Genomic DNA, 27,262 nt, shown 5'->3' on the forward strand with positions numbered 1-27,262 from the left:
ACCTTGTAGGGCAGTTTTCTGCTTTGCTGGGGACTGGGGCAGTGTGGGATGGTAATGGCCTCTGAAGCCTTGGGACTTCCAGTCTAAGGAGATGGACGGAGCGATAAGGTTGAGGTGGGGGTTGTAGATGCACTGATAAGCAGGGGGCTGGCAGAGAAAGGAGCACCTGCCTGCCGAGGCAACACTCAAACCATAAAGCTAATCCTGGAGGCGGTGGGGGCGGGGAGGGGCTGGCCCGGTCAGAGCCGCACAGAGCAGGTGCAGGGGGGCTCGCTACCAAGGGCTCTGTCCTTGGGTCTGGGGTGGGGGAGAGAGGGGGGCCCAGGAACGGGCCCCCACCTCTGGGTTTCCACCCTCTCACTTGCCCAGGCCCACTGCATGGGGCCACTTCTATGTGGATAGTTTTTGATAAAGACAGTACAGTACTGTAAACATATTTTCTCTTCCATACGATTTTCTTAACAATTTTCTCTAGTGTACTTTACTACAAAAATACAATATCTAATACATACAGCATACAAAATATGTGTTAGTTGACAGTTTATGTTTTTGGTAAGGCTTGCAGTCAACAGTAGGTTATGAGTAGTTATGTTTGGGGGAGTCCAAAGTTACACTGGGATTTTTGACTGTGTGGGGGGTCAACTCTACCGCCTCATCTTTAAGGAGTTCCTTGCTCTCCTCTGGCTTCTTCCCCTCACTCCTCCACCCTTGTCATATCCCCCACCACAACCCTATTTCTCCCTCCTTCCTTCTCATGCTCCCTCAGCCTTCTGTGGACACAAACACCTAGGACCCCTCTCCCTCAGGTAGCAGCTTCCCTGCAGTCTCGGGAGACTCAATGATGGCCAAAGAGCCCCTAATTACACTGTCAGGTCCCAGAGCCCCTTGGCGCCAAACCAGTCAGACCTCATGTTCTGATGTGATGAGGAGAAAGAAAATGAATCATACTTGGGTTTTATTTTCTAGGAAATACTCTCCCACTCCATGTACCCACAGCCATGTAGGGAAAGGTTTTAAATACTACACTTTAAAACATTAATAGTGATTTTCACTGAATGGTGGAATTACTAGCCCTTTTTGCTTTTCCTACTTTTAAATACTTTTATAATAAAAACAATTACATTCCTGCAGGATTTATCTGTTCCAGCGCAGGGAATGGGGCAGGTGGGTAGTGAGGAAATATGAGGAATGGTGGTCAGTACAACCCAGTTCTTTCCACACCAGCCTGCCCCACCCCCAGCAGCCCTCCCTATCGATATGCACAGAGCATGAGAGGGCTTCTCTTTTTGCCGGGAACCAAGAAGCTCCTCCCCCAAAGTAACCAGATTAGTGATTTTTTTTTCCACCCAAGCATTGTTTCCTGGATCTGAAGGTCAATGAGTGCAAGGTAGGGGTGAGCAGGGTCACTTGCTTCATTGAATCTTTCTTCTCCCACCATCAAGTGACCTCCTGTACCACTACCCAGTCACCACGTCACCTGGGCTGGATCAGAGGAAGAAAACGAGAGGCATTGAGAGCCTCCAGGTGAGCTCATCTGCTAGCAGGGGTCCATCTATGGGAAGGAGTCTCCACTTGCACTCCCATGTCTATAATTCTCTTTCCAGAAAGGGTACACATTTCTGTGCATGGCCCAGCCCCTGCATTTGGTGGTTCACTCAGGTGTGGGATGCATGGGCTCCAGGAGTGGTGTGAGCTGGTTGTGATAGCTCAGGTGTGCCTGCAATCTTCTCCCACCTGCCCAGCACCCTTCCTATAGCTCATGGCCTGCACTGGTTTCTGGTTGTCCAGGCAGATCTTCATCCTAACTCCCAAGCTCACCCCACCCCTCCCCACTCCATCCCAACCATCTCTGCTCCAGGAGGTAATTTGCCACAGCCCATTACTGCCAACACATCTGTGCTCACCAGGTTCATGGGCATGGCGGGCCTGGGGCACTGAGGCAGGTTTCTTGAGATCTGTTGTTTGGATCCTCGCCTCTCTGCCACACTGGTTCTTCTCTAAGGACTCTACTTCCATCGAGCAAGGAGTTTAGAGAATGAGCATCTAACAAGTTTTTCTTTGTATCTGAGAATAATAAGAGGCTATAAAACTAGAGAAGCGGGGTTTCAGTCTACCAGTACAAGAGGGCAAAGGCTCAGGGAGAGGAAAGTCTAGGGGAGGGTGAGGAATGAAGGAATGGTTTCTGCTTGGGTGGAGGGGACCCTGTTCTGTCTGTCATACACACACACATGTGCATACTCACACACGCACACACACACACACACACATACACACACCATGTACACTTTCCTCCCCCTCCACCTGTGCCTCTCCACCTTCCTCATTTTTGATGGGCCTGAGTTTCATGTACAGCCCAGGGCTTGAGGATCGGATATTTTCACATCTGCTGTGGGCCTCAGCTCTACAAGCCACTTTCCTTGGAGAGAGGCCACATGGAAGAGAGGAAGAGGTGATGTCTAGAATGAAAAGAGGTGGTCAAGGGTCCTGATTTACCCCTATTGTCTGGGTGATGCTAAGGGCAAGAGTCATGTCTTTTGGGAAGCTCAGTTTCCTCATCTGTATAATGGGTATGATGATCCTATGACTTTGAGTCCCGGTTCTATGTGGATCTCATGACAAAATGGATGTGAAAGTACTTGGCAAACTCTTCAGTCATTTGCTCTCCACAGGATGACCCACTACAATCATCCTAGAAGCCTCTGCTGTCTGCTGCTGGCTACTCACCACTTTCTTGCGTGACAATGGAACTCTCTAATGACCTGAATGAGGGGCAGTCCCATGGCTGTGATGTCACAAAGCTCATGAAGTCAGAGGTCCTATGGAAGGGAAGGGAAGGAAACGGTGCTGGGAAGTGGTAAGGGCTGGAACAGGGGCAGGGGAGGGAGGCGGGGGAGCCGGCTGGGCACTGGGGAGTAGGGAAGGCCAAAGGCAGCGGATGGGCAGGCCCATGACTTCCCTGGGCTCCCAGCTCTGCAGGGCAGCATTCCTGGCCACCATCTTGCTGCTGCTGCGGGTCAAGGGAGTGAAGCCTCAGAAAGGCAGCCTGGACCCCAACGAGAGGAGTCAGAATGAGAAGATACCCTCTACAGGTAGGTAGAGAAGAGAGGATGCTGTCTGGAGCTAAGGATCAGATCTCTTTGGAGTCAGTCCCCCACTACTTATCAGGCCGGAGTGAAACCTGAGATAGGTTTGGGTTGTGGGAGACAAGCCCAGCCCCCTATTATTGTAGTGTGAAAGGGTCGGGGAAAGGGTTTAGAGCAGGGTTCTTGGCCAGGGCCATATTCAGGGGCACACCACAGGCTAGCCGAAAGTGCAGCATCTTGTGTGTGTAGAGGCACGGGTGCATTTGTCTGGGAAGAGTCTCTGATTTCTGTCCTTCTCTAAGGTGGTCCCTCCATCTCTGAGTGGTGTACTGTGCTTTGGAGAAGACAGTTTGAAGTGGAAATGGGGTGTGTGTGCTGTGGTTGAACACAGATGGGAAGAGACCTCTAGATGGAGCATTGCCCCCTTGGTCAAGGACAGGGTCTGCACAACTGGGCTAAAAGCCCCAGGCCCTAACTTCTTCCCAGATTCTTCAACATTGTCCCATTTCTGGCACAGGTTGGGGTCAGGGTAGGGGCAGGTTAGGATCAGCCCCCTCAGTGCCTTCCCCTCTCCCTTGTTCCAGACCAGGACCAAGAGCACTTTGAAGAGCACTTTGTGGCCTCTTCAGTGGGTGAGATGTGGCAGATTGTGGACATGGCCCAGCAGGAAGATGACAAGACTTCAAACACTGCAGCTCTTCATGACCACCTATTGGACCTAGCCTTCTGCTTCAATCTGGCCAGCATCATGGTTTTTTTATGAGGGACATTGAGGCTGAGGTGGTGGCCTGGTTTCTGGATGAGGACCTGGATATCTACCTCCGCTTCATGATAGCTTACTGACCCTCTCTCCTCACTGGGCTCCAGGTCACTGCTCCCACGGGAGGCATATGCATGGCTTCCTGCCTCTGGCCAGTGGCTCTTCACCTCAGGATGCAACATCCGAGAGATCCTGGCACTGGCCTTCCAACCACCCGTCGCCACAGCCTCACTGCCTCCCCACCCTCTGAGCTCCATCTCCCAGGTCCTGAGACACCAGACCCTTGCACTTCTCTCTCCCACACCTCTCCTGGCTCTGCTCGGGAGAGCACATTAGGGCAAGGGGGCAGCAACAATAAAAGTAATAACAATAAAATCCTGAAAACACTTGGGGGCAGCTTTCTGAAATTTAACTGAAGCCCTTTTGTCTCAGACTGGTCCGTTTGACTGCTGGACCTGTGGCCCACTGACCTTTAGACCCACTAGTTCACCAATCATTGGTTCTCTCCTCTTCTTGTGTCTCTGGAACTCTCTCGGCCTTTTCTCCTCTTATCTTTTTTGACTTCTAGGCATAGAACATATCAAGAAAGAGTCATTAAGGGACAGGCAGATGCCAAGTGCCAGCTTTTATTTTTGGAAGGGAAGGAGAAAGGAGATTATTGCCTGATCCCATGGTTGGAGCAGGGAGATGTTGTGACATCTGAATTGAAGTCTCTGTGGTAGCCAGGTTACCAGAGTTGGCAGCGGCTGGAGGGATTCATGAGGGCACCCTGTGGACAGTGGAAATGTCTGGCAAAGGCTGGGGTGTTGCTGAGGGGCCCGTGGACTCGAAGGGTGGGTGGGCTGTGAGGATCCTGGGGCTCCTGGGTGCCAGGCTCCCTACACATCACCTGTGGAGAAAGAGAGGTGAGCCCAGGGTAAGGAGAAAGGCAGAATCGTAGGGAAGGTCAGGGTCAGTAGGACGAGGCTGAACAATGCCAGGGTGGTGACTAAAGACAGCAGACAGAGATGAGAGCAGGGATCAGGCCACACATCTGTCCATCACTTAATCTGGTAGGAGGCGTGTGAGGGAGGGCCTGGGCTGTGCACTCAGACCATTTGTCAGTGACTGAGAGGTGGGGTTTATTGGAAAAACTCTGTGAGGGGGTCTTTCAGTGTATTGAGGAATTGGGAGCAGTGTCTTGGTGGGGGACTTAGGGGGTGCTGTCAGGTGGGGACCACACCTGGGGGTGAGGTCTCCGAGAAGGAATGTGGTCTAGAGACAGTCTGTTGGAGGCTCGGTTTTGAGAAGAAATGAGAGAAGAAAAAGCTGGGCTCATCTGAGAGAGGGATTTGGCAGTAGAGTTTTTTTTTCTTTATTTGAAGGGGGTCCCGAATTTGGTAGAAGAATTTATAGTAATATGAAAAGATGGTCCCAGGTGATAGGTATGAAAGGATGACAGTGGGGACTTCTGTGGCAGAGAGTTGGGGCTGTTTGGGAGAAGGCATTTCAGGGAGGAGCCGTTCTTTAAGCGTTAGCAGTAGGATACTTCTCTGACATGGAGAGAGCCGTGGAGGGAGGTGGCAGCAGTCTACCTGGGCATAGCTTCGGAAGAAGAGTTGCTGAGGACTGAGGCCCAGATTCGGCAGGATGGTCTCCCCATGGTTCCATAACAGCCTCTTGCTGTATGCCTGGATATGGGGGTGGGATGGCGAGTAGCCCTTAGACTCCAGACCCATGGCCATTTGCAAGTCTGATGCCCTACACACAACACCCAAAACCAGTTTGTGGCCCTTTTGCCCAAGTTTTGCACAGACACACTGGTCTAAGCCAGGGGAGAAAAAAAAAAAACTATATATCTCACATACTTGTGAGAGATATATGGATATCCCAGAAAAGAGGGATCTGTGGGGTAGGAGGGGGATCCCCATCTGTTCCGTGGGGAAATGAAGGGCAGAAGGCTTTACAACTATATTTGCATGAGGGATGGTAGAAGGAATGGCTATTAACAGATCCTGGCTCCTGGGATGGGAGTTACCTGTAGTGCAATGGCCAGCCCCCCAATGTCTGCAGCATTCTCCAGGAATGTCCGAGAGCCATTGAAGGAGGTTCCACTGGGTAACGGAATGGTCTCATAGTGGTGTGTCAGGCACAGCAGCGCCCCCTGTAGGGCACGGGTGTCACAGGCTGGGCAGCCCCCAGGGAGTACTGTTGAAAATGGGGCCAGGTAAAGAAATAGTGAGGCGCCATGTAAGGATGAGGACAATTGGCTACCACAGACTGGGCTGGCCCCCAGAAGCATTGCAAAGGATTCAGAACTGTCCCACCTGAAGCCCTCCCTTTCTCCTCCTCTTGGCCTCTTTTGGGGCCTTCACCTGGGTTCCCAATGGCCCCACCTCCCAATGGTCCACTGTTACCCACAGAGCTGGTAGAAGATGTGCAACAGCTCATGGGCCATAATGCTGCCAGCAGCGCCAAAGTTCACGGCTCTAGGGAGACAGAGGTTTGTCTTACTCCCAGAGTCCTTCCAAGTTTTTGACCCCAGTTCTCCGACCACAAGTCCCATCCATCGTAACATCTGTCCATCACGCTTGGGAAATCCCCTGCCCACCCTCAGGGAACAGCCCCTACCTGGGGTAGCCAGGGTGGAAGAATGGTGGTTGGAGGAGTCCAGCTGGGAAGACCACCACATGGTCAGGTATTGAATAATAAGCATTGACCCCCCAGGGGGACACCTGCCACCTATGGGAAGAGCACATATGAACACCAGCTGCATCATTTATGGTCCCGCCCACCAGACATGAAGTCCCGCTCAACTTCTGTTGCTGTTCCTGTTTCCCCAAGCCCTCATCTTTGCTGCTAATCTTGAATGGGTATCTCTGAGATGCAGGGTCTGTGTCCCTTTGCTCTTATACCTGTGGTAGGGGAAAGACTGCAAGAAGCTCTGGACAATTCTAGCTTGGAGGGATCGGACACAGCTCAGGAAGGACTGCAGGTAGCTGGGTCCAAGCTGTATCTGGGAGGAAGCAGGAGGTGACTCAGATACACAGAGACAAATACAGATACCCACTGACACACCTTGATGGGTACATCTGAACATAGACAGATAAGCCCCAACACACAGACATCCATACTACAGTGGACAGCAGCACAATGACACCACCACATGTCAGGGCAGACAGGCTTCACATGAATCAGTGCACAGATAAACACACTCAGGCAAGTCACAAGAATGCATGTGTACATGCGTGCACACACACTCAGCGTGACCCGAAAAGGTTCTGTTCTTCTGCTGGCAAGACCCACAGTGTGGATTTTCACCCATAAAACCCAGCCAACACCAGGGCAAGGAAGGAGTTGGTTAGGATTGCCCCGGGTAAACAGATTGTCTGCCACTCAGGCGGGTCAGGGGGCTGAGGACTAATGAGGAGCTGGCAAGGGCAGGGACCCACATCGTTGTATTCCTGTCTGGCCAGTGATGGCTCCAGGGCCCATTCTGGGGCCCCCATCTTCACCTGCAGTTGGGTGACCTGGGGAGAGACACAAAATGTAGAAGAAACCTACCTACTCCAAGTCTATCAGAGGGAATTTCTCATGCTCACTGCCCTGGTCCCACCTTTTATATTGTCACCAGGGTGTGTGTGTGTGCAGCATATTGGTGTTTACACTTGCCATGTGTCCTTGTGCCTTTGCACTCTCCTCCCACCAGTGTGATCTCTGGATCCAATACTCAATTCCACCCCTTCTGACTCCTGACTCCTGTCTTTCACTCCTGAGCTTACCCTGTTCTGGGCCTCTTTCCGGGTCTTCTCATCCATCCAGGGAATCCTTCTGAGGCGGCTGATGAGGGCATTCTTGATCGCAGTGAATAGTTCCATGGCCTGAGAAGGGGCCGGGATAGAGAAACAGGATCAGGGTTGGCCTCAGTCTGGGGTCCTGCCCACTGGGCCTCTAGGAAGGGCCTTGGCCCCAAGGAGCTACCAGAGAAGGGGAAAGATCTCTGAGAGAGAAAGTAGGAATATTTACTAGGTGACTAGAAACCCAGAGCACAGAGATCTGTGGGGACAGAAAGGAGGTGCCATGCACAGAAAGGGAGGATGGGAGCTGGTCACTCCTGAGGTCAATGGGGGAGACAGTTCCTTTCCATGGAGAGATCTAAGCCTGCCAGGGGAAGGAGACACCATTGGCCTTACCCTTGGCCAGGCAATCCACTCAGAAAGCAGAGGGAGGAAGAGGACCATCATTCCCTTCTCTGCTCTTGAGGGCCCTTGTCCTCACCCTCTCTTTATTAAGGCCTGCATTTCCTCTCTCCATCTTCCTGGGCATTTCAGCTTTCCAACAAGCTAAAATCTTCCCAGCTTCACAACTGACTGTGTGGTTACTGCTTTCCCAGCCATCTACCATCTTGTTTGTATCCTTTCTTGATAGAGGTAAATGGATGACAATATCAGAAGCCTGAGCTCAAATCCTGACTCTACTATTTGGCAGCCAATCTTGGGCAAGTTACTTAACCTCTGTGTGCTTCAGTTCTCTCTTCTCTAAAATTAGGATGATACTAGTCATTAAAATAGTTCATGCAAAGTGCTTACAAGAGTATCAGCCACATGGTAGGCACTCAAAGACTGCTCAGTATTCATTTACTTGCACTTTTTAAGATTATATCATTCCATTCTCCTGCCATTTCCTGTGTTGTTAAAAAATCATAGATAAACAGGGAGTAGCCTTAAAGGCCATGGAGTTCAATTTTCTCATTTTATGGTTGAAGAAACACAAGAGCAGCAAAGTTAGGTAACTTGTCCAAATTCCGTGCATGTTGTGCACACTTGTGTCCCATAGCAAAACTATGCAAACCCTAGGGATGCAGCCTGGCCACCTTTGACTTCTCTCTCATAGTGCTCTCTCTCTCTCTGTGACTGCCTGACTCCCTGACCATCCAGACCATTGAATAGGACACAGTCAATAGAATTAAGAGAGAATGATTGGGTGGGAAGGGGTGGAGGGACATGGGCTGGGGAAGAGCCCTCACATACAGCACTTTGGGTGCTCGGGCTGAAGGCCTCACGGACAAACAAGGCTGCCAGGGTAGGCTCGAAGAAGGTTCCTGTCTCCTCCACACACTTCATCCATCGAGGGCGGGAAGGCTACGGAGACAAAGCTGGAATGAATGGCTCCCATCAAGCATTCTTCCTCATCCATCTCCCCAGGCCTATCTTGTCTAGACCTTTACCCCCAGAGGAGGCTCTCTTCTCCATCTTTCTGGGTTTGTCTCACTTTGCTCTATCATCCTTTTTGGTGATACACATAGGGCTATTACCACTTGGTAATAAAAAGGGCTATGTCCTCCAGGATTAGTCTTGTGAGCCTGGATTGGGCACATCATCCTTATTTATTGACTACTGAATCTGAAAGCAAATCCTCTCAGAGGTACCCTTCTGGAGGACAGAAAGGCTCCTGGATAGGAGAGGAGTACATAGCAAACCTCTCACCTCAGCAAGTCTGTTGGCCACCCAGTTCCCACCCGCCACATGCACCACGCTGGTAGCCCAGTAAAGGCTGCCAACCTCCCATATTAAAATGGAAATTGGAGAAGGTAATTCCTCTCTCCTTTCTGCCACCTTCCCCCACTCTCCAAATGGTTATCGTGGATCATCTGGTAGGACTTTGTCTTACAAAGAAGAAAATGATCAGAGTGAAAATGGATTTTAGACGCCATATTGTTTGGCAAGAGAAGGAGAAAAAAGAAAATACTAAACGTGAATTCAGAGAGCTAAGAAACTTTTGGCCAAATCAGGGAAAAGAGGATGAGATGAAGGACATATTGTCAACTTCAAAGGCAGACAGATGGTTAGACAAAAACTCAGTAGGGGCTTGGCAACTGGGGTGTTCTTAGTATGGGAACAGAAAAAATGAGCAACACAAGAGAGATGCTGGGGAGGTGTTTGTGGTGGGTGTGGATGGCTTTGAGGAGCTGACCATGAAGTGGGCCCAGAGATGACACAAGGCCAACTGAGAAACATGCTGATGGGGCCGAGGGTGAGAGAGCTGGCCTAGGGGAAGGTTGATCTGGGACTCTGGAAAAATAGCTAATATGCTAATTTGGGGTAAGTGGGATGAAGTCACAAGACTTCATTCCTGTAACTTATTTACTCCTCACAGATCTCCTCACAGGGAAGGTAGTTAGGTTGCCACTATGCTTTCTGGTGCCAAGATTGGAGAGAGAGTTTAAGAGGCTTCTCACAAGAGAGGAAACAAAAAGCGAAAGCCAGTATTGTTGTCATTGAAGAAGACACTTCTGGGCCTGCCTGTTCTGACGTTCACAATTTTGAAGGTTGCCCCAGACCTGGTTACCCACATTTGTTTATTCTTGTCCCCTCTTGTGAGGATAAGGACTCAGCCACTTTCTATAGTGTCTTGGTTGCAGCTCTAAAACACAAACATGCACAGCAAAGATGAATTGAAAGAGAACCTGGATCTGACAGCCATGACTGGGTCAAGGGCAGGCTCTGCTGGCCACCTTCAGTGTCTGTCCGTCCCCCACTGTCCTCCTGATCACAGGCCTGGATCTGAGACTGACTTTCATCAGGCTGTTGGCGGTGGGTTCAGGGGGAGGTAGGGGCCACCCCTGGGGCAGCAACAAACACATCAGCCTTGAATCTGGTAGTGTGATCTGCCTGCCCTTTCTATAACTCCTGGTTCTTGAGTTGTTTTCTGATCCCTTTTGCTAAGACCTGCCCATTTTTCCAACAGCTTTTGCCTCCTCCGTGCCTGTCCCCATAGCCTGGGCCCCAGCAGGCTCTGACCTGGTTACTGGAGAGCATAGATGCCACCTCAAACTACCCATTGCTAACCCCTGTGAAACTCTGGGATTCTTTTGGTCACAGTTGTGCTGGGTCACATCTCCAATGAGCAGGAAAATAACTTCCAGAATCTATAAATAAATGCAGGTCTTGGGGTGGAAGTTGACAGGTTATATATTCCTCTACTGGGGGTTCTGAGCATCTGCGTTGTCTTTCAAGACATGGAATGATAGAGCATATCATATATATTAAAAATAGAGAAAAAGAGGGGCACCTGGGTGGCTCAGTCAGTTGTGTCTGATTCTTGATTTCAGCTCAGGTTCATGAGATAGGGTTCTGCCCTGGGCATGGAGCCTGCTTAAGATTCTCTCTCTTCCTATCCCTCTGCCCCTCCCCCTCACTCTCTCTCGTGTGCGCTCCCTCTCTCTAAAAGAGAAAGAGAGAAAGAAAGAAATATAGGGGGAAAAAATCATTGCCAAAATATAAAAGATGAAAGAAATACTTCAAAGTCAAGAAAATGAAGCCCAGTAGATTAATTTTAGGGAACAGAAGACAAGTTGCAAATATAACCTTAGAACCATAAATAATATTTAAGAAATAATAGAAATCAGAAAAAAATTCTAGAACTCTGGAGGGAAGCACAAATTTTCTTAACTTGCCGTAGAGGGAAAGTAAATTTTAGAGATTACAGGTCAGCCAGGAATCCTTAATGTTAATTTCAACACGAAATTCTAGAATGAGTCATTAAACCGATCATTTCTGAACACTTGAGAAACAGCATGTAACTACTAAGGGATCCGCTGAGGATCACCGAGGATAAGTGATGCCAAAATAATAACAATTTTTCTGGTTAAAATCTTCACCAAACTTGGATAACCCAGAGACCAGGAGTCACGGACTCGGATACGGGCCACGTGGTGGCGTAACTGAGAAGCAGCGTCAGACCCACGGGGCACAGAGGGACAAGGGTCAATGGGCAGAACACACCCAGGCTGAATAGAGCTGCCTCACTCAGCACCCGCTCATTTGTGACCCCTGAAGAATGTTAGCCCATTGCTGCCTACGCTTTACGTTTACCACACATGCACACAAAAATGCTGGAGATGTGACTGTTGGCGTGCCATCTCCTAATTTTTAACTGTTGGTGATTAGCTAAAAGTTTGTCAAAAGCTTTAGGGCCAAGAAAACACGTCGATTGGCCGGATTCATCCTCAAGGAACCACCATGATACTATCCCTAAACAGAGAATTCAACATTTACTAAATGTGGATTATTAACCCCTGCCCTTTCGTTACAGGAGCTGTCCACAGGAGAGTAAAACTTGTCCTGCCTCCCCCATTGCATTGCTTGGGAGACCAGGTGAAACACTACATTGAAAGCACTTTGTAAACCTTAATGTACTCCCTCACTGTGTTGCCATTGGTTTCATGGAGGCATTTGGTAAAGCCATAAACTAAGTCCTTGCAAATGAGATGCAGAAATCTGTGTTGGAAGGTAGTGTAATTTGTGTGACTTTTTAGCTGGCTGAACCATAATGAAACCTCAGTGACTAATGACTCCAAGTCCGCATGAGCTTCCCTGACCATCCTACCAAAAACTGCAACACGCTCCCCACCTAGCACGCCATCTCGCCCTTTCCTGGTTTCTTTCTCCGTAACAGTAATCGCCACTGAACATATTTTATTTAGTTTATTGTCTTTCTTCCTTCATCAGAATATCAGAGTCTGAGGGCAGGAGCTTTTGTCTTTTGTTCGTGTGGTATCCCAAGTGCAGAGAGAAGTGTCTGGCACAGAGTAGGTGCTCAGTAAACATTTTTGTTGCATAAATGAACTGATGTATTTAATGCTAGGTCTTCAATGACCTGACATGCTGTTCTTCCTTCTTCGGGATTTTAATCATAGTCCAGATGAAGATACACTAAACAAAACTGCAAATGACCAACAGTGGGAAGGGAAAGGTAATACAACAGAGGACTGGAACAAAGGCTAAAATCACCTGAACAAGTCAGGATGTTGGGATGAATATAAAGAGTTCACTCCACAGGTACAAATGTGACCTTCTGCTTTTACTTCCCCAAATTCAGCTTCTCAAGTTTAATAAGAGAAAGACCTGGCTTAACGGCCATTTCATTGACTACGTATTCAAAATTATTCAACAAAATATTGCCAGATAATGAGATACAGTATTTCTGAATTAGGACGCTATAAATTAGAATTCATTCCAAAGAATATGGATAGAAATCTGCAATTAATAACCATTGGGTAGGACCATGAATTTTGGTCACATCAAGGCCGGCGCCTTGGACATGTCCGACTCTCCTCTCCTCATGGCACACATCCATCAGAGAGCCTGTTGCTTACCTTCAAAATATGTTCTTTTGAAACATAAAACAGATCAATCTTTCTGTAGGCCTCCATTTCATGCCGAGAAAAGCCAAGGCCTGCCAGTGGCCTACTGGGCCCCAGAGGGCCCCCTCCATCCCTCTCTGATTTCCTCCCTTTGGCTCTCTGTGCCAGCAGAAGCAGGCAGAACCTTCCACACGTGCCTCATCATCTCTTCTCAGCCAGAGCTACAGGGGGATCCCCCACGTGGCCCCAAAGTTTAGCCAGCCTGCTCCATGCCTTGTCCCAAAGAAATGATGTCCCTTTCTTTGCCAGAAAACCCTTTCAACTCTCTAGATAACTGCCTCTGTCCTACCTCCAGCACAGAGATCCCACTGCCATTCAAACCCTCCCTCAGGTCTCCCTCTTGGGAACTCTCAGTGTTTGTTGTGTGAGCCAGAGTCTTTCTGGAACACAGCTACACCCATTCATTTACTCCGCATGTAGCTGCTTTTGTGCTACAAGGACAAAGCTGGGTGGTTGCAACACAGACCATATGGGCCACAAAACCAAAAGTATTTACTATCTTGACCTTTGTAGAAAGAATTTTCCAACCCATTTTCTGTTTTCCTACTCACTTATTTCTCAATCCTGCATAGTATGTAATTAAAAACATGGCCTCCTGAGGTGGACAGGTCTGTTTTGGGGTCTGTTTCTTCACTAAATGAGCTGTGTGGTCTGGGGAAAGTTACTTGCCCCTTCTGAGGACCTCGGAGTGTTTCTGGAGGGTTAAATAAAAGCACCCACGCTAAGAGTTCCAAGCAGTGCCTGACATACAATAACATTCACTGTTCATTAGCTATTATTCTATTTGTTGGTAGAACTTGACTCAGCTTTCAAGCCCAAGGACAGCTATAATCCAATGGGTATAAGAGGATGGACAAATTGGATATAAAGGAGGTATATAAGTATATAAAGGATGGCAACTTTAGCAATTTGTAAGTCTTCTAAGTTCTTCAAGTGTGATTTCAGTATCGGCACACTTACATCCTTCAAGAAGTGCCATCAGACCATGGTTCTGGGATTGACAGGAAGCTGTTTGTTGCCAGGGATTTTGTAGCAATGCCAACTAAGAGGAGTTGGAGCTCTGTCTGCTTCATCTGTGTCAAGAGAAAGGCTGGGTAGAAGCTTCTTGGGGACTTGCCCACCTGAGTGAAAGTCCTAAAAAGGAGTGTTTTGTTTTGTTTTGTTTTATTCTTACCACAGCGATCAAGCACAGACCCTCAAGCCAGACTACCAGAGTTCAAATCCTAGCTCTACCAACTTACTAGCTATAATACCTTGAGCAAGTTACTTAGCTTTTGTAGCTTAATTTCCCCCTCATAAAACAGGAATAAATGATATGCCTACCTCATGAAATTCTTCAGAGGACTAAATCAGTTCATACATATCTAAAGGGTTTAGAAAAATATCTCACTCCCAATACTCAATAACGACATCGCAGTCCCTATGCATACATTTTCCCTCTCTGAATTCCACAGATGCTTCGGGTCGCCAAAGCAGTGAGTTTCTCCAAGCCACAGAAAGGGTCCACAAATGACTAAGAAAAAGAAACCGCAGTGATTTTCAAGACTACACTGAGGCCTTGACTGAGGTTGGAGCATCTAATGTTCTAGATACCTTTGCTTGCATTTGGACGTGTCTGACCTAGGGTTTCAAAGTTCTTGGTAAAGGAGTGTCTCCACATTTTATGTGACATAGGAGACCTGGGTTAGTGTGTTTGCTACACAGCCACCACCTCAGATATATCGGGATCTGGACCACAAAGCCCATGTTGTGGCCCAACAGATCCCACTAGATGTCAGAGATGAACTCTTTGTGAAGTGCATTTGAACATCAAACACTGGAATCACGTAGATAGAGGAAAGGCCACTGCCAGCTACTCATGTCCCAGTGAATCTTAAGCTTTAGGTCCACGTCCTTAAATCACAGAGCTCTGGATAACTAGGTAAATAGTTTAAAGGTCATGACAAAGGAAAAGCAATTGTTGATCATTGTAGAGTCTTATATTTATACCTTAATACTCAGCCAAAGGCCATAAAAGTAGCCAGATGTGTGTAAATGTCTGGTACCTGGCATCTCAGTCCTCAATATAAGTACCGTATGCCCAACCTGTCTGCTTCTATAGAAACACCAGACATTGAAGGGCACTGCCCTCATACCCTTTCTCTGGGAGAGATATGCCAACATTTATCCCTCAAAATGTCAAATGCTCCTTTAGCCCCCATTCTGGGAAAATTCATCCCCTCCTCTCCTCACCATGGGTGGTCTTTCGGTCAGCTCCCCCAGTTTCTGGATCAACGATCTGCGTGCCTCCTGGAATTTACTGTCCAGGGCTGGAGAAAGGGTCCTCACCAGCCCCAAGATCATGTGGCTCTGCAGAAAGTCTCTGCGGAGGGAAAAGAGATGGACACATACACCCAGGGCTCTGGGGGTGCCTCGAGAACAGCCTCCCCTTGTGTAGTCACCGTGATACTCCCGGGGGAAGGCCCTTCTCTTCTGTATCTATAGAAAATAAGGGCTTGACCTTGGAATAAGTTAAGAAGAGCTTTTCTTGGTGTGGCTTGGAGAACGGTTGTAGAAGGAACTAGATGCAGAGGTGACTTCTCAAGTCACAGGGAGTGAAGGGTCTGAGCTAGAGGAACACTGGACTTAAAGAATTTAACCAACAGATTCATCTACTTCCACAACCAAGAAATCTCAGTTCACTTTACATCTGATTTGTAACCTTACATAAACTTGCTCACACCCACAAGAATGGCCCTTAGCTTCCTTCACAAAGAATTTCTAGAATTTGCTGCCACTGAGTTACTATGAAGAAGGGCCTTGAGCCCGAGCCCCTGAAAGGAAGCTGCTGTCTTCAGGTAGTGGCCACCCAGGCACTGGGGATGGCAGCCCAACACAGACCCTTACCCACAAGGACCTCAGAATCCTCTCACAGCTGAGAAATGGCCTCTCCTCCAGCTTTCCCCCCAGAGAACCCCCAGCCTTCACCTCATTCATCCACTGGCCTCATGTGCCTCCACCTCCTGCCCACACCTCCCAGCTGCTGACAAGACACAAATGCCTTCCCTGTCCCTAGTGATTGGCCATCTAGCATCTCCTATAGCTTAGAGGCTCTTCACAGGCTGGGTTCTACTCCCAGCAAACCCTGTATCTTTCTGGGCACTTGTATTCCTCATTTCATGTGTGTTTTCCCTTTCCTGTGCCCCCCAAACATCTCATATTTCCTGTTCCCTCCATTCCCTCTTGGGCCATCCACCCCAACCCTTCTCTAACCTTTTGTGTCCGAGGATCCCTTCCATCTTCCTGGGAGGACCTTATCAGCATGCATTTTCCATAATCTTCTTTGTCCCTGAGGCCTCTGGGTCCTCAGACCTTTTCCATTGCCCTTATACTTCCCCGATCCCACCTGAGGCAAACCTGTGTTTCAACAGCTGCTCTTCCACCAGTTGAGACATGTTTTTCAAATATTCCAGGTCATGGACCAAGAGGAGCTGGGAGGGGCTCAAGGGCATTGGCGTGAATGTCGCTTGCAAGCAGGACAACCAGTCGATGGCAGGGGCCATTTCCTTAGAGGAGGGACACAAAGGCTGAGGGGGATGGGATTGAGGAGAGGAGGTTTCCCTTCCCTCAGGGTTTGACAGGGAGTGGGGAGGGGGGTTTTGGGGGGAAGGGATGGAACCAGGAAAGTTAGGGATGGGAAGGAATTAGGGAATGAGGAGAAAGGAGATCAGGAGAATAAGAAAGTTTAGGAGGGAAGCCCTCATGCCCATCCTCCTCCAGTCCCCAGTTCAAGGCACCTGCAGTTGGTCAATAGTGACCATCTGGAAGAGCTTTCCCTGTGCCCGCCGCTGCTCCAGGGGCCTCAGAAACTGAAACAGCTGCGAGGTAATGGAGATGGACAGGAAGGCATGTTCTTGCACCTTGTTTGGTTCTCCTCCCAGCAAGGTTCCCAGCTGGTTCAGATAAGTCACGTATTCCCGCACAATCTGGGGGAGGGGCAACCTCAGTCACAGCCACCAGAGGCCCCTGCCTTTCTCTGAGCATCAGAGGTCAGGACCTGACCTTTGTGCATGGAGCCATCTTACCTGAGCATAGATCTTCTGTTCCTGCTCTTGCTTGAGGGGAACATCAAACTCTGGCTGGTCTATCTGGACACAAGAGATACTGGAGAGAAGTAGGGAGCATGGAGGAAGGAGAGGACAGGTGTGGGGAGGAGGGGAATGTACCATGGAAGATGGCCTCAGGACACAGAGAAGGAGCAGAGAGGAAAAAGAAAGGGAGGGATTGGGGCCAGGAGTGATGGAGAAAAAGAGTCTAGGCATGGAAATGTCAAAACAGGGTGGGTATTTCAACCAGTTTGGGGGTGCTCATCAAGAAAGAAGCATACTAATCCGTGTCCTGAAGGGAGCCATCCCCTGTGCTAGGACCAGGTCTAGAGTTAAGGGAGTGAGAAACTATCTCAGGTGCAAGATTTAAGAGGTACTGAAAATGGTAATCAAGATAAATATCCTAATTGGTATTTTTTTAAATAAAAATCAATGCTAGGGGCGCCTGGGTGGCTCAGTCGTTGGGCGTCTGCCTTCGGCTCAGGTCATGGTCCCGGGGTTCTGGGATCGAGCCCCGCATTGGGCTCCCTGCTCCGCGGGAGGCCTGCTTCTCCCTCTCCCACTCCCCCTGCTTGTGTTCCCTCTCACTGTGTCTCTCTCTGTCAAATAAATAAATAAAATCTTAAAAAAAGATCAATGCTAAAATCCACGCTGACTAAAATATCAAAGCTTTTTTCATCATGGATTTTTTTCCCGAAAATCCAAAGTGTATTTTTTTTCCATTTTGAAGAAAAATTAAAGATTTTTTTTAAAGTCTGCAATAAAATTTTGGTCCATTTTGGGGAGAAATAATCTCCTCAAAAAATCCACAATGAACAAAAATTTGATATTTTGTTTATAAGGGATTTTTGCATTGGCTTTGATTTTTTAAAAAAATATTAAAATAGTTTGATTACTGTTTTTGGTATCCTCTTTGATTTCACGCACAGGTAAGTGACTCACTTACCTCATCTGCCCCACCTTAGTCCTGGCATGTCCTTGATTCTGTTCTGAAGATCTTTGCTCCCACACTTTGCCTTTTTCTGCTCCAACTTCAATATCCCGCTCCCACTTCGAGCTGTACACTTCCCCCATCTTGAAAAATCTTTCACATGGCTCCTCTGTCACAATTTATGTCCACATTTTGAAGAACTAAAAGTCATCTATGTTTCTGCTTCAACCCCCTGCCTTCCTCTTAAACTCTGTACAATCTGTCCATTTCCAAAACTGTCTTGATACTCTTTTCTAGAAGTTTCCCAATGGTGTCTTCTCATTCCTTATCTCTGAGCTCAGAAATCTCTGGAATCCATGGTGACCCATCCCTCCTGAGACGCTCCTCCCCCATCCTCTGTGGCTCAGCCACGCTGGTCTGACTCCCCTTCCCTGCCCCCAGACCCCTATGCGGGTGCTCCCTCTGCAGTCCATTCTGTCTACCTATTTTTCTCCTCAGAGTCCATCCAGTCTGCAGTTGGATGGTAACCACACTCCTCCCACTCACAGCACATCAAAACTCTGGGGTCATTTTCCAATTTCTCCATTTTCTGCATTTACATTCAGTCAGTCGCCAAGTCCTCTCGAAGCACCATGGACCATCACCACTGGGATGAAGTTGCCTAAATCTTCATGCCTGACCTTTTCTTTCCATTTCAATTCCTCACAATCATCTCAGTTCAGAAGCTCCAAATTTCTCATCTAGACTCCAACATCTCCAGGTTGACCTCTAAAATTGCTGCCTCTGCTTAAGTGCAATGCACAGCCATCATATTTGAAAGGACCCAGCAGCATTTTTTTTTTCTATTAAGTCGACGTGATCACCTCCATCTGGCTTCTGAGGCCAGGAATAATCAGGCCCAACCTCGAGTCTTCAGTCTTGCTCTTATCTATCTCCCACCGCACCTCACCCCTCCCCCAAATCCTCTGTTCCATAAACCAGCCTTCTCACTGACCCCACAGAGGAGTTACACCATCCCAGCCTCTTCCCTTAGCTCAGGACTTTCCCAAAGCCCTCCTCATGCCCTTAGCTTCACCTTCACCTATGCGATTCAACCATGTTTCAAGGCTCAGCTCACATTCTCCCCCCTCTGAGCCATTCCTTAACCATTTCAGATCTTAACTACTCCCTAAAGGCCACACCAGTTAAGCTCCTGAACATACCCTTTAGAACAGAAATCTAGAATGCCTCATACTGATTAACAACAGCTTTTCTTGTATATTCATCCCCATATAATTCTGTGGAATTTTTGAGAGCAGGAGCTAAATAGATGGCATTCCATTGCCTACCACAATACTGATACCTTCAACATTTTTATTTATTTACTTGTTTAGCAAACACCTGCTGTGGGCCTCTGGCTGCCAGGCCCGCTACTAGATCCTGAGGAACAGAGGTGAATAAGGTGTGGTCCTATTCTTCAGGGGCTCATGGCCTTTAACACGGTGTTCAATGATGAGAGTTTGGGAAGTGGGAGGACTGAGGGGTCTACCTATCTCATAACTAGGGTGTCAGTGAAGTCTGCCTGGAAGAGATAAATATCAAACCCCAAATTTGAAAAATATGTAAGAATTTTCCAGGCTGAGTTTGGGGGGTTGGGCAGTAGTGTTGCAAGCAAAAGGAGTCATACAGTCAAAGAATTGAGGAATATTCTTGAAGTTATAAGGGAGAGTGGCTTGAGGTTTAAGGGGGACAAGGGGTGCGGCTGGAGATAAGGCTGGAGAAGTGTGTAAGGGTCAGATCACAAAAGGACTTGCAATGCTTTGCTAAGGATTAAGAACTAGATCATGATGACCTGGTAAGGCATTGGAGGCATTTAAACAGAGCCAATAGCATAATTAGCTCTTGGTTTAGAAAGGTCCCTCTAGCAAAAATGAAGAGTAGATAAGAGGAGAGCAATACTGGAGATAAGAGGGCTAATTAAGAGGCAGTAGGGATTATCCAGATAAACAGTAAGGAAGATAGAAACTACGTCTGTCTTCTCCGGACTGGCCCTACTGCTTCTTTCCCTAATTTTCACCTAGTGTCCCTGGCTGTCACATCAATAATTTTCCCTCAAGATAGGGATATTTCCCACATTGCACATTTGTCCTCTCTCTCCAGCCCCCAACCTTCCATAGGAAATGCTAGGCTAGAATACGAGGCAGGCCCAGGTCTTACTGCATTTTTGCCAGTGCATCCCTCACCTGGATGACTGGCGTGTATGGAGGGGTTGGACGAGGTTGCAGATAGGCTCTGAAGAATGGAAAATAACCATACTGACTCATCAGAAGTCTCAGAGTTCGGTTAAAGTCTAAGGAAGTCCAATTACCGGAGATTCGCCAGCCTCCGAGCTGGGAAGCAGAGAGACAAGGCTCAGCATAGGGGGATGGCCTGGGAGACCTGCCCCCACCCCCTTCCTCAGACAGCTGCTACTGCCTGACAGCTACTCTCAGTGCTTGGAGCCCTCCAGGCCCCACTTCTATCCTTCTTTCTCTACTGCACCCAGAGTCCTCATGCTTCCAGAGGGTACTGCCATTTCCATCTCCCTCCTGGAACTTGGAGATCCCTAGGAAAGAGACACCCTCCCCCCTTTCTAGAATAAAAAGGGGGGGCAGCACTGAGCACACATTGATCCTACATGTTATGTGTCTAGAAATGCATTATGTATCTAGACCCGGCCCCGGGTCTCACCTCCTCAATGACTTGTCTGAGGGGGGCAGCCCCAGCAGCCTCAATGGCATCTGTGTCCATGCAGGAGCTGTAGAACTGGAAGGCTTTCTCCTCCCCAGAGCCCAGATGCCAGGAACCTGGGGCTTCTAGAGAGGAAGCATGAGAAAATTAGAGGAGTAGAGAGCTGAACAGAGAAGGTAGGTGAGAAAGGGAGGACCCCCCAGGGAAATGGAAGGAAGGGGAGGATGCAGACAGGTGGGACGATGGGAGGGCTGGATCAGCTCGACGCGAGAACAAGTGCAGGGAGAGGGAGTGCGGGCAGGACTGAGAAAAACAAAGGGGACACGAAAGAGAATCAGGGAGGAAAAGACATGGGAAAGAAGGAAGAGACGAGAACACCTAGGAGCACCTCTGGGTACAGGAGAAAGGGTGCAAAGGGAAGGCAGGAAGGAGGTGAGTGAAGAGATAAGAAAAATTGAGGAAACCAGAGAACATTGAGGGATTAGAGGGAGGAAAACTCATCCGGAAAGGCTTAGCAAGGAGAAGAAACAGGGTCCAGACCCTCTCTCGGGACCCCAGGAAACAAGCAAACACATGGCAATAACATGAAGGCGAATGTTCTGGAATCAGCCACCCTGTAATACCCACCACCTGTCCCTCAGCCCCCTACACCCTTCACTCTCTCATGGGCAACAGCATTTGTCCTGAGCATACATTTTCATCTCTGGGCCTTAACTGGAAGCATGGCCCCACTACCAAGGGAAGGCCTGCCTCCATTCTTTCTCCATCCATAGGAGGGCAGAGGGATACATTCATATGTCCCAAATTCCAGCGGATACCGCGACACGCTCCCTCAGCTCCCTCAGCTTCCTGACACTGGAAATGCATGCCTATCGTACCCCATCTTATTCCCCCATCCTCACCACCATCCTCCGACTCCCTGGGACCCACTTCCAACCTCCTAGACAGCCGCAGCTCCTCCCCCAGACTTCTCCTGTCGGTTCTTTTGTCTTCTCCACGCATAGCCTCTTCTGTACCCCCAGGGCTTTAGGTGGGCCCTCTCCTCTGCCAGAACACCCTCTGCTCCTGTCTGGATCCATTCCCTGGCGCACAGCCAGATACCCCCCCAACTTCTCACCCCACTGGCCACATCATCCCAACCAGCCAGCCCCAGTATCCCCGTTTGTCCAGTCGAGCTTTCACACCAAGGTCCAAGGTTTCCATGGAGAACAGGAGATAATGGTGAGAGGGGGCCGGGAAGTGCCGGGAAGGAGAGGATGACACTGACCACTGGTGGGGCGCTAGAAGACACGCAGAGTGGGGGGCTGGAGGCTGAGGGTGATGGACACATGAGCTTATGTGCAGCAGGCGTTGAGGGGACATGGGTGGGGCAGGTCCCAGGCACAGGAGAGAAACAGAACATTTAGGGGCAGTAACAAAGAAGGGGAGAGCTTGAAGAGAACTCGTAGTCCTGGGCAAGCAGGAAAGGAAAGATGACGAGAGGGACCAGAAGAGAAGGGGGGAGGTACTGAGGTGCAAGCTGCGGTGACGGAGAAGCAAACCAGCTGTCCCACAAGCACACAGGTTCGGGACAGCAAGATAGTTCTAGGCTCAGAGCCACCCACTTGCCCAGAGTGCCTCACCCAGGATTCTCCGAAGTCGGCTCTTGTTCTCCTCGGCAAGAGCCTGGAAAGAATAATCGGTCCCTTTGGCCTGTCCGCAGGCAAAACTGAAGAAATCGGTGCAGGGGGCCACACTGGTGTTTCCAGAGGCCAGGTAACGAGCCAGGAGATCCCAACACACAGGAGTCTTACAGGGGCCTGCGGGGAAAAGCTCAGAACTGGGAGAGGGAGAGAGGGAGAGACAAAGGGACAGGGCTCCCCCAAGGGGCTAGGCAAAGGAAGGCCTGGTGAAGAAAGGGGAGAGGGACCCCGTGAGAAGGACAGGACCAGGAGCAGGATGGGGAGGAAGAAGTGGGGAAGTAGGGAGGGAGGTGAGGGTCAGGTAGAACGAGTGGTAAATAAGTCCGTGGGCACAAAGCCTCAGGATGATGGGCAGGCAGATGCTGCCCCTAATGAGGAAGGGCTGACTAGGTTGGGGGATTCCAGGATCTTGCTTACTAGGGCCACAGCTCCGGAAGATGTAGACCAAAAGCACAGAGAAACCAAGGAGCACACTGAAAAGCAGGCCAGCCGTTAGCACCCGCCTGACCATGGACCACTGTCCGCCAGGTTCAGTGGCAGTGGGCAGCCTTTCTTCTGGAGATCTCTGTGCAGGGAACCAGGAAGTGAAAACCACAAGATGGAGGGGATTGGGAGAGAGGGGTGAGGAAGAGAAAGGGGAGAGGAGAGAGAAAGAAAAAGTTAGTGCCAGGGCCCCTTTGTAGAGAGATAGTTCTCCTCATTCTCCCCAAACCCAGCCCTATTTGGCCCCCTGAGAGATGTGCAAACAAGAAACACCGCCTGTTATGGGTAAGGACCAAGCGGGCTGTGAGGGGTGAGAGTTTGTGGGATGTTAGAGCTGGAAAGGACGTCATCCATCTGCCCCACAAGGGTCAAGGACGGCACTTACCTCCTGGTTCCAGGGAGGTCTCATTCCACCTGCCCGGCTCATTCCCCCGGCCCGGGTTCTTCCTCACTCTGGTCTCCACCCTCCTGAACTGAGGAGGAGGGAGGGGAGAGAAGCTGGTTCAGGAAGGGGGTGCATGAAAGAGAGTTATATCAGGTCGTTTTGACGCTTCCTGTCGCACAGGCGCTATCATCCAGGGCAGTGTTCCCAGACGGGCTTCAGAATGGGCCCCTCCCCTGGATTCGCCCCTATTTTCCTCCCTCTCCGGATACCTCCCTCTCCTTTCCCATTTCTGCTCTCCAAGCCTCACATTCCCCCCTCTCTACTGGGGGGGCACAGCACTCGCACACAGGGCCATCCACCCCCACCCTAGCCATCTGACCCCAGAAGGGAACGGTTTTCTCCAGGGGACTTGCCGTCTGTCAGTCCTCCCTGGCTTCCAGAAGCTTCCTGGTTCTGCCCTAGGTGTTGAGTATGAAAACAGGGGTTCAGGAAATAGCCTCCCTCCTACCCCAACCCCAGTTCATTTGTCCTGGAGAAGGGGCACTTCTGCCACATGACGCTCCTGTCCCCATACCCATGCTATTGGCCTCTGGGTGGAGTCTGTTTATCAGTCCGGAGACACCCAGACCTCTCCTCCTCGTTTATCTCAGCTTCTCAGGGGAGGAGAAGGGAGGGAGTCTTCACTCCTCAAGCAATCTTGCTCTTGGGTGGCTCCTCTTGTCCTGCTCTGTGCCTTTGCTCAAGGAGTTTCTTTATTTCTGGAATATTCTTTCTCTACTCCTTTCTCCTATGATTGAAATCTCCCGGGTCCTTCAATTCTCAGGTAAATGCCACCTTAGCCAGGAGCTCTCATAGCTCCTGGGAATGCTTGATGGCTCTCAGGGTATGTCATAACGCTACTGTTTGCAGGCAAAGCAGTGCACAGCCAGGAGACCCTGATCTGCTAATTATTAGCCCTGTGACAATACACAAGCCACTTAAGTTCTCAAGCAGTTGAGAACGTTTTATAATCTAGAAAATGAGTCTAATATTTGCCTTGCCCACCTTACAGGGTCTCATACCTTCTAGGAAGAATGAGGCATTACTGAGTCTTTCATTCTGTGCTCTCTTCCACACAGATGCATCTTCATCTCCCTAGTGATTGCAAATCTTTAGTGGCAGGGATGGTGTCCCTTTTTCCTTCCTATTGACCTAAGTTGCTTTTTAAAGATTTGTAGGAATTAATTGCATTCCAAGCCAGAAACTCTCTTTCCCACATCATAATGAGGTCTCCCCCGCGGTCGCAGTGAGCACATTTCTGAGAGAAGGTATTTCACCTCTGTCCCTTGTTTTCCCATCCCAGGCAAAACAGGATAGTCGCACTAATGGTACCTCAGCAGTATTTCCTGCCCACATCAGTGCTGCGCTATGGTGCATTTGTTGGGATGGAGGTAAGGCTCCCCGTCGATGGTTAGTGAACTAGAACAAAGCTAACATGCCTATGGAGGCCATATTATAGAGTATCAGGAAAGTCATGAAGAAAAGTCTGGGCTTTGGGCATCACAAAAGGAGAGATTGAAGTCTTCTGAGGAAGAGTTTAATGTGATGAAAATAGTAGCCATGTAAAGCTGGGGTGGTACTGGGGATCTGGATTGATAAGATGAGAGACAAGAGACGCACTGGTACTTGGGTGGTACAGGAATAATGAAGTGAAGGCTTGGCCCAGGTTGACAGTGGAGGGGATGTAAATACATGGACAGAAAAACTTTATGGGAGGGAATAAAGTCATGGAAGCTGATGGAGTCGGGGAAGAGGGAGTGAGTGTAACAGTCACAGATGGGCTTCATAGTTTTTTTCTGGATGACCAAGAAAGTGGTGATGCTGGTGGTAGAAAGTGGAATTGTGGTTAAGGGCTGCTGTAGGCATCATCTTGAGACCAAAATGATGACTTGGGATTTTAGAGGTTTTCGGTCTGTTTGGATGCAAATCAATTGTACCTTCTCTTTGATCTCCCCTTCCCCAGATAATCAACCCTGAACTTCTAGCTTCCCTCATACCTATTCCCCTCCCCATGCCTTTCCTACCCAGTCAAGCCCTCTGGGCTGATGTTTCTCTAGGAAAATGGTAGTAGGGACAATCAGATTAGATAAGAGATGGTTGAGGCACAGGTGTGCTGTGTTCCATGAGCCCTGTGAACAGCCACTGTGGCCTGGGCTTAGTGTCTCTCCTAGAGAAGCTGAGCCAACCATGGAGATATGGCAACAGGGTTGCCAGCCCGCCCCTCCCCACCCTGCTGCCTCCTGGAGGCAAAGTCACCTCTGTTCTGGGAGCTGCCTCAGGAGCATAACCCCCTTATCTCCCACGTCCTACTGTGTAGTGAGTCATCACCACCACCACCACCGCCAGGCCCCGGCACCCCACACACCTCCAGTGCAGCCGCACAACTGGCTGTAGGCATCCAGAGAGCCCCGGCTAGCAAGGCTAGCAACCACAGGCTCTCGGAGCAGGCACATCTTGGCAGACACCGCCTCCTGGTAGCTCTCAGTGTTCGGTGCGGTCTATTCGAATTCCAGGATCTTTTGTTTGATACCATAGTAATACCAAATAATAATAATAACAACAATAGTATCTACTTTTTACTGAGCACTGCCTATGTGCCAGGGACTCCAATAAATGCTTTGCTCCCGTACATGTTTTCCATTCAGTCTTCAATTCTATGAGGGAGATGAGAGCTATTTTCCCCATTCTACAGATGAGAAGACTGGGATACATGGAAGTACAGTACACTTGCCCCAAGTTATGAAATCAACAATCAGCAGAGCCAGGACTGAAGCAAAACCTTCACTATTGAAGCCCTCAGTCATTGAGTTTCTATTTTGGGGAAGGCTCTTCCTCAACAGAATCTTCTTCTGTCTAAACTCTTCCACCTATTCTTCACGGCTTGACCTTGTTATGACTGCCTTGGGGGCTGTTATTCTCCAGACTCTCAAACATCCATTTCGCCTTTTGAAGATCATGTCTTTATTGTTGTCCATAACCAGCTCTCATCGACAGTGCTAAAAACATCAAAATTAAGGATGGGACATTTACCTACATATCATAGCACTCTCAGGTATGTACATCAGTGACAATTTACCTCTCAGATCACTTGATTTCAGTGATAACAACTAAGAAACTTCTTCCTAAGGAGCACTAAATCCCATCCGAGTGAACCCGAGTAAGCCTTGATGTCACAGGCAATGCTGGGCAGGCTGACCAGAGGAGGAAGAAACAGATCACTGGGTCAGGGTTGAGGACATTCTAATTGCTTTTTCAAAGGGAGCCATATTGAGAGTTAGGGATCACCTTTGGGAAAGAAAAATGTATGGTTTTTGAAACAATTTTAGTGACAAGTCTAGATGGACTGCTTTTAATATTTTAATTTCCATATATACTTTCTCTTTTATAGATACAAGACTAGAATACATAATGCCTATTGAATTAGGTTATCAGATTAATAAAATATATATATATATTTAAAAGATAATAGTTGGGTTGGTGTTGAACATGGCAAAAGCTTGAAGGTAATGTAATGCCCCAGAGACTGAAGTTTGAAATGTGTACGTGTCAACAGCGTCTCAAAAGGAAGATCTTTGTCCTTTATTTTGTAGTATTTTTCCATGCCACCGCTCCCTTCTTTATATATGTGTAGCAAATCATCACATTACATACCTTAAACTTACACAATGTTGTATGTCAATTATATCTCAATGAAGCTTGTGGGGAGGGCTGGGGAAGATCACCCTTACCGAGGATGGGTGGACATCATCCAATCTGCCACATGACCAAATAGAACAAAAAGATAGGGGAAGAACAAATTTGCTGCCTTTGCCTGAGCTGGGACATCCATCTTCTCATGCCCTTGGACATTGGTGCTCCTTGTTCTCAGGCCTTTGGACCAAAAGCAAAATCATTAAAAGAAAGAATTAACAAATTGGATTT

The 27,262-nt window shown here is 48.8% G+C and overlaps 3 protein-coding genes across 8 annotated transcripts in view; 1 reads left to right on the forward strand and 2 right to left on the reverse strand.

Annotated features, from left to right (window-relative positions):
* The first annotated feature begins 1,468 nt into the window (after positions 1-1,468).
* LLCFC1 (LLLL and CFNLAS motif containing 1) lies at positions 1,469-4,225 on the forward strand. Its single transcript, XM_036095570.2, has 4 exons — positions 1,469-1,524; positions 2,670-2,854; positions 2,969-3,089; positions 3,668-4,225. Exons 2-4 carry the CDS (start codon positions 2,819-2,821, stop codon positions 3,844-3,846), a joined length of 336 nt encoding a protein of 111 aa, XP_035951463.1. The 5' UTR covers positions 1,469-1,524; positions 2,670-2,818; the 3' UTR covers positions 3,847-4,225.
* A 228-nt stretch (positions 4,226-4,453) lies between these two features.
* KEL (Kell metallo-endopeptidase (Kell blood group)) lies at positions 4,454-26,424 on the reverse strand. Of its 6 annotated transcripts, XM_078059665.1 has the most exons (20): positions 25,707-26,424; positions 23,716-23,760; positions 23,303-23,390; positions 22,852-22,999; positions 22,375-22,551; positions 20,753-20,877; positions 20,266-20,412; positions 17,092-17,154; positions 16,804-16,992; positions 16,424-16,572; positions 15,260-15,389; positions 8,853-8,963; positions 7,605-7,703; positions 7,275-7,352; positions 6,738-6,838; positions 6,454-6,564; positions 6,244-6,311; positions 5,861-6,030; positions 5,418-5,513; positions 4,454-4,732 (listed from the first exon to the last, which is right to left on the reverse strand). In XM_078059665.1, the coding sequence occupies exons 3-20, from the start codon at positions 23,342-23,344 to the stop codon at positions 4,571-4,573; spliced, it is 2,166 nt and encodes a 721-aa protein (XP_077915791.1). In that variant the 5' UTR covers positions 23,345-23,390; positions 23,716-23,760; positions 25,707-26,424; the 3' UTR covers positions 4,454-4,570. The 6 variants fall into 6 exon arrangements, with proteins under 6 accessions (XP_077915791.1, XP_077915794.1, XP_077915792.1 ...); XM_078059668.1 differs by lacking the exon at positions 25,707-26,424 and having other exon boundaries at positions 23,303-23,385; positions 23,716-24,258; XM_078059666.1 differs by lacking the exon at positions 25,707-26,424 and having other exon boundaries at positions 23,716-24,258.
* Positions 25,890-27,262, reverse strand: part of LOC144379613 (uncharacterized) — a 222,251-nt gene continuing 220,878 nt past the window's right edge. Inside the window, exons 7-8 of the mRNA XM_078059672.1 lie at positions 26,418-27,211; positions 25,890-26,337 (exon numbers count right to left, since the gene is read on the reverse strand). Of these exons, the coding sequence (XP_077915798.1) occupies positions 27,066-27,211 (146 nt within the window). The 3' untranslated portion in view covers positions 25,890-26,337; positions 26,418-27,065. The remainder of the gene's footprint in view (positions 26,338-26,417; positions 27,212-27,262) is intronic.

This window comes from Halichoerus grypus, chromosome 12 (genome assembly GCF_964656455.1).
Source record: "Halichoerus grypus chromosome 12, mHalGry1.hap1.1, whole genome shotgun sequence".
NCBI classification, from domain to species: domain Eukaryota; kingdom Metazoa; phylum Chordata; class Mammalia; order Carnivora; family Phocidae; genus Halichoerus; species Halichoerus grypus.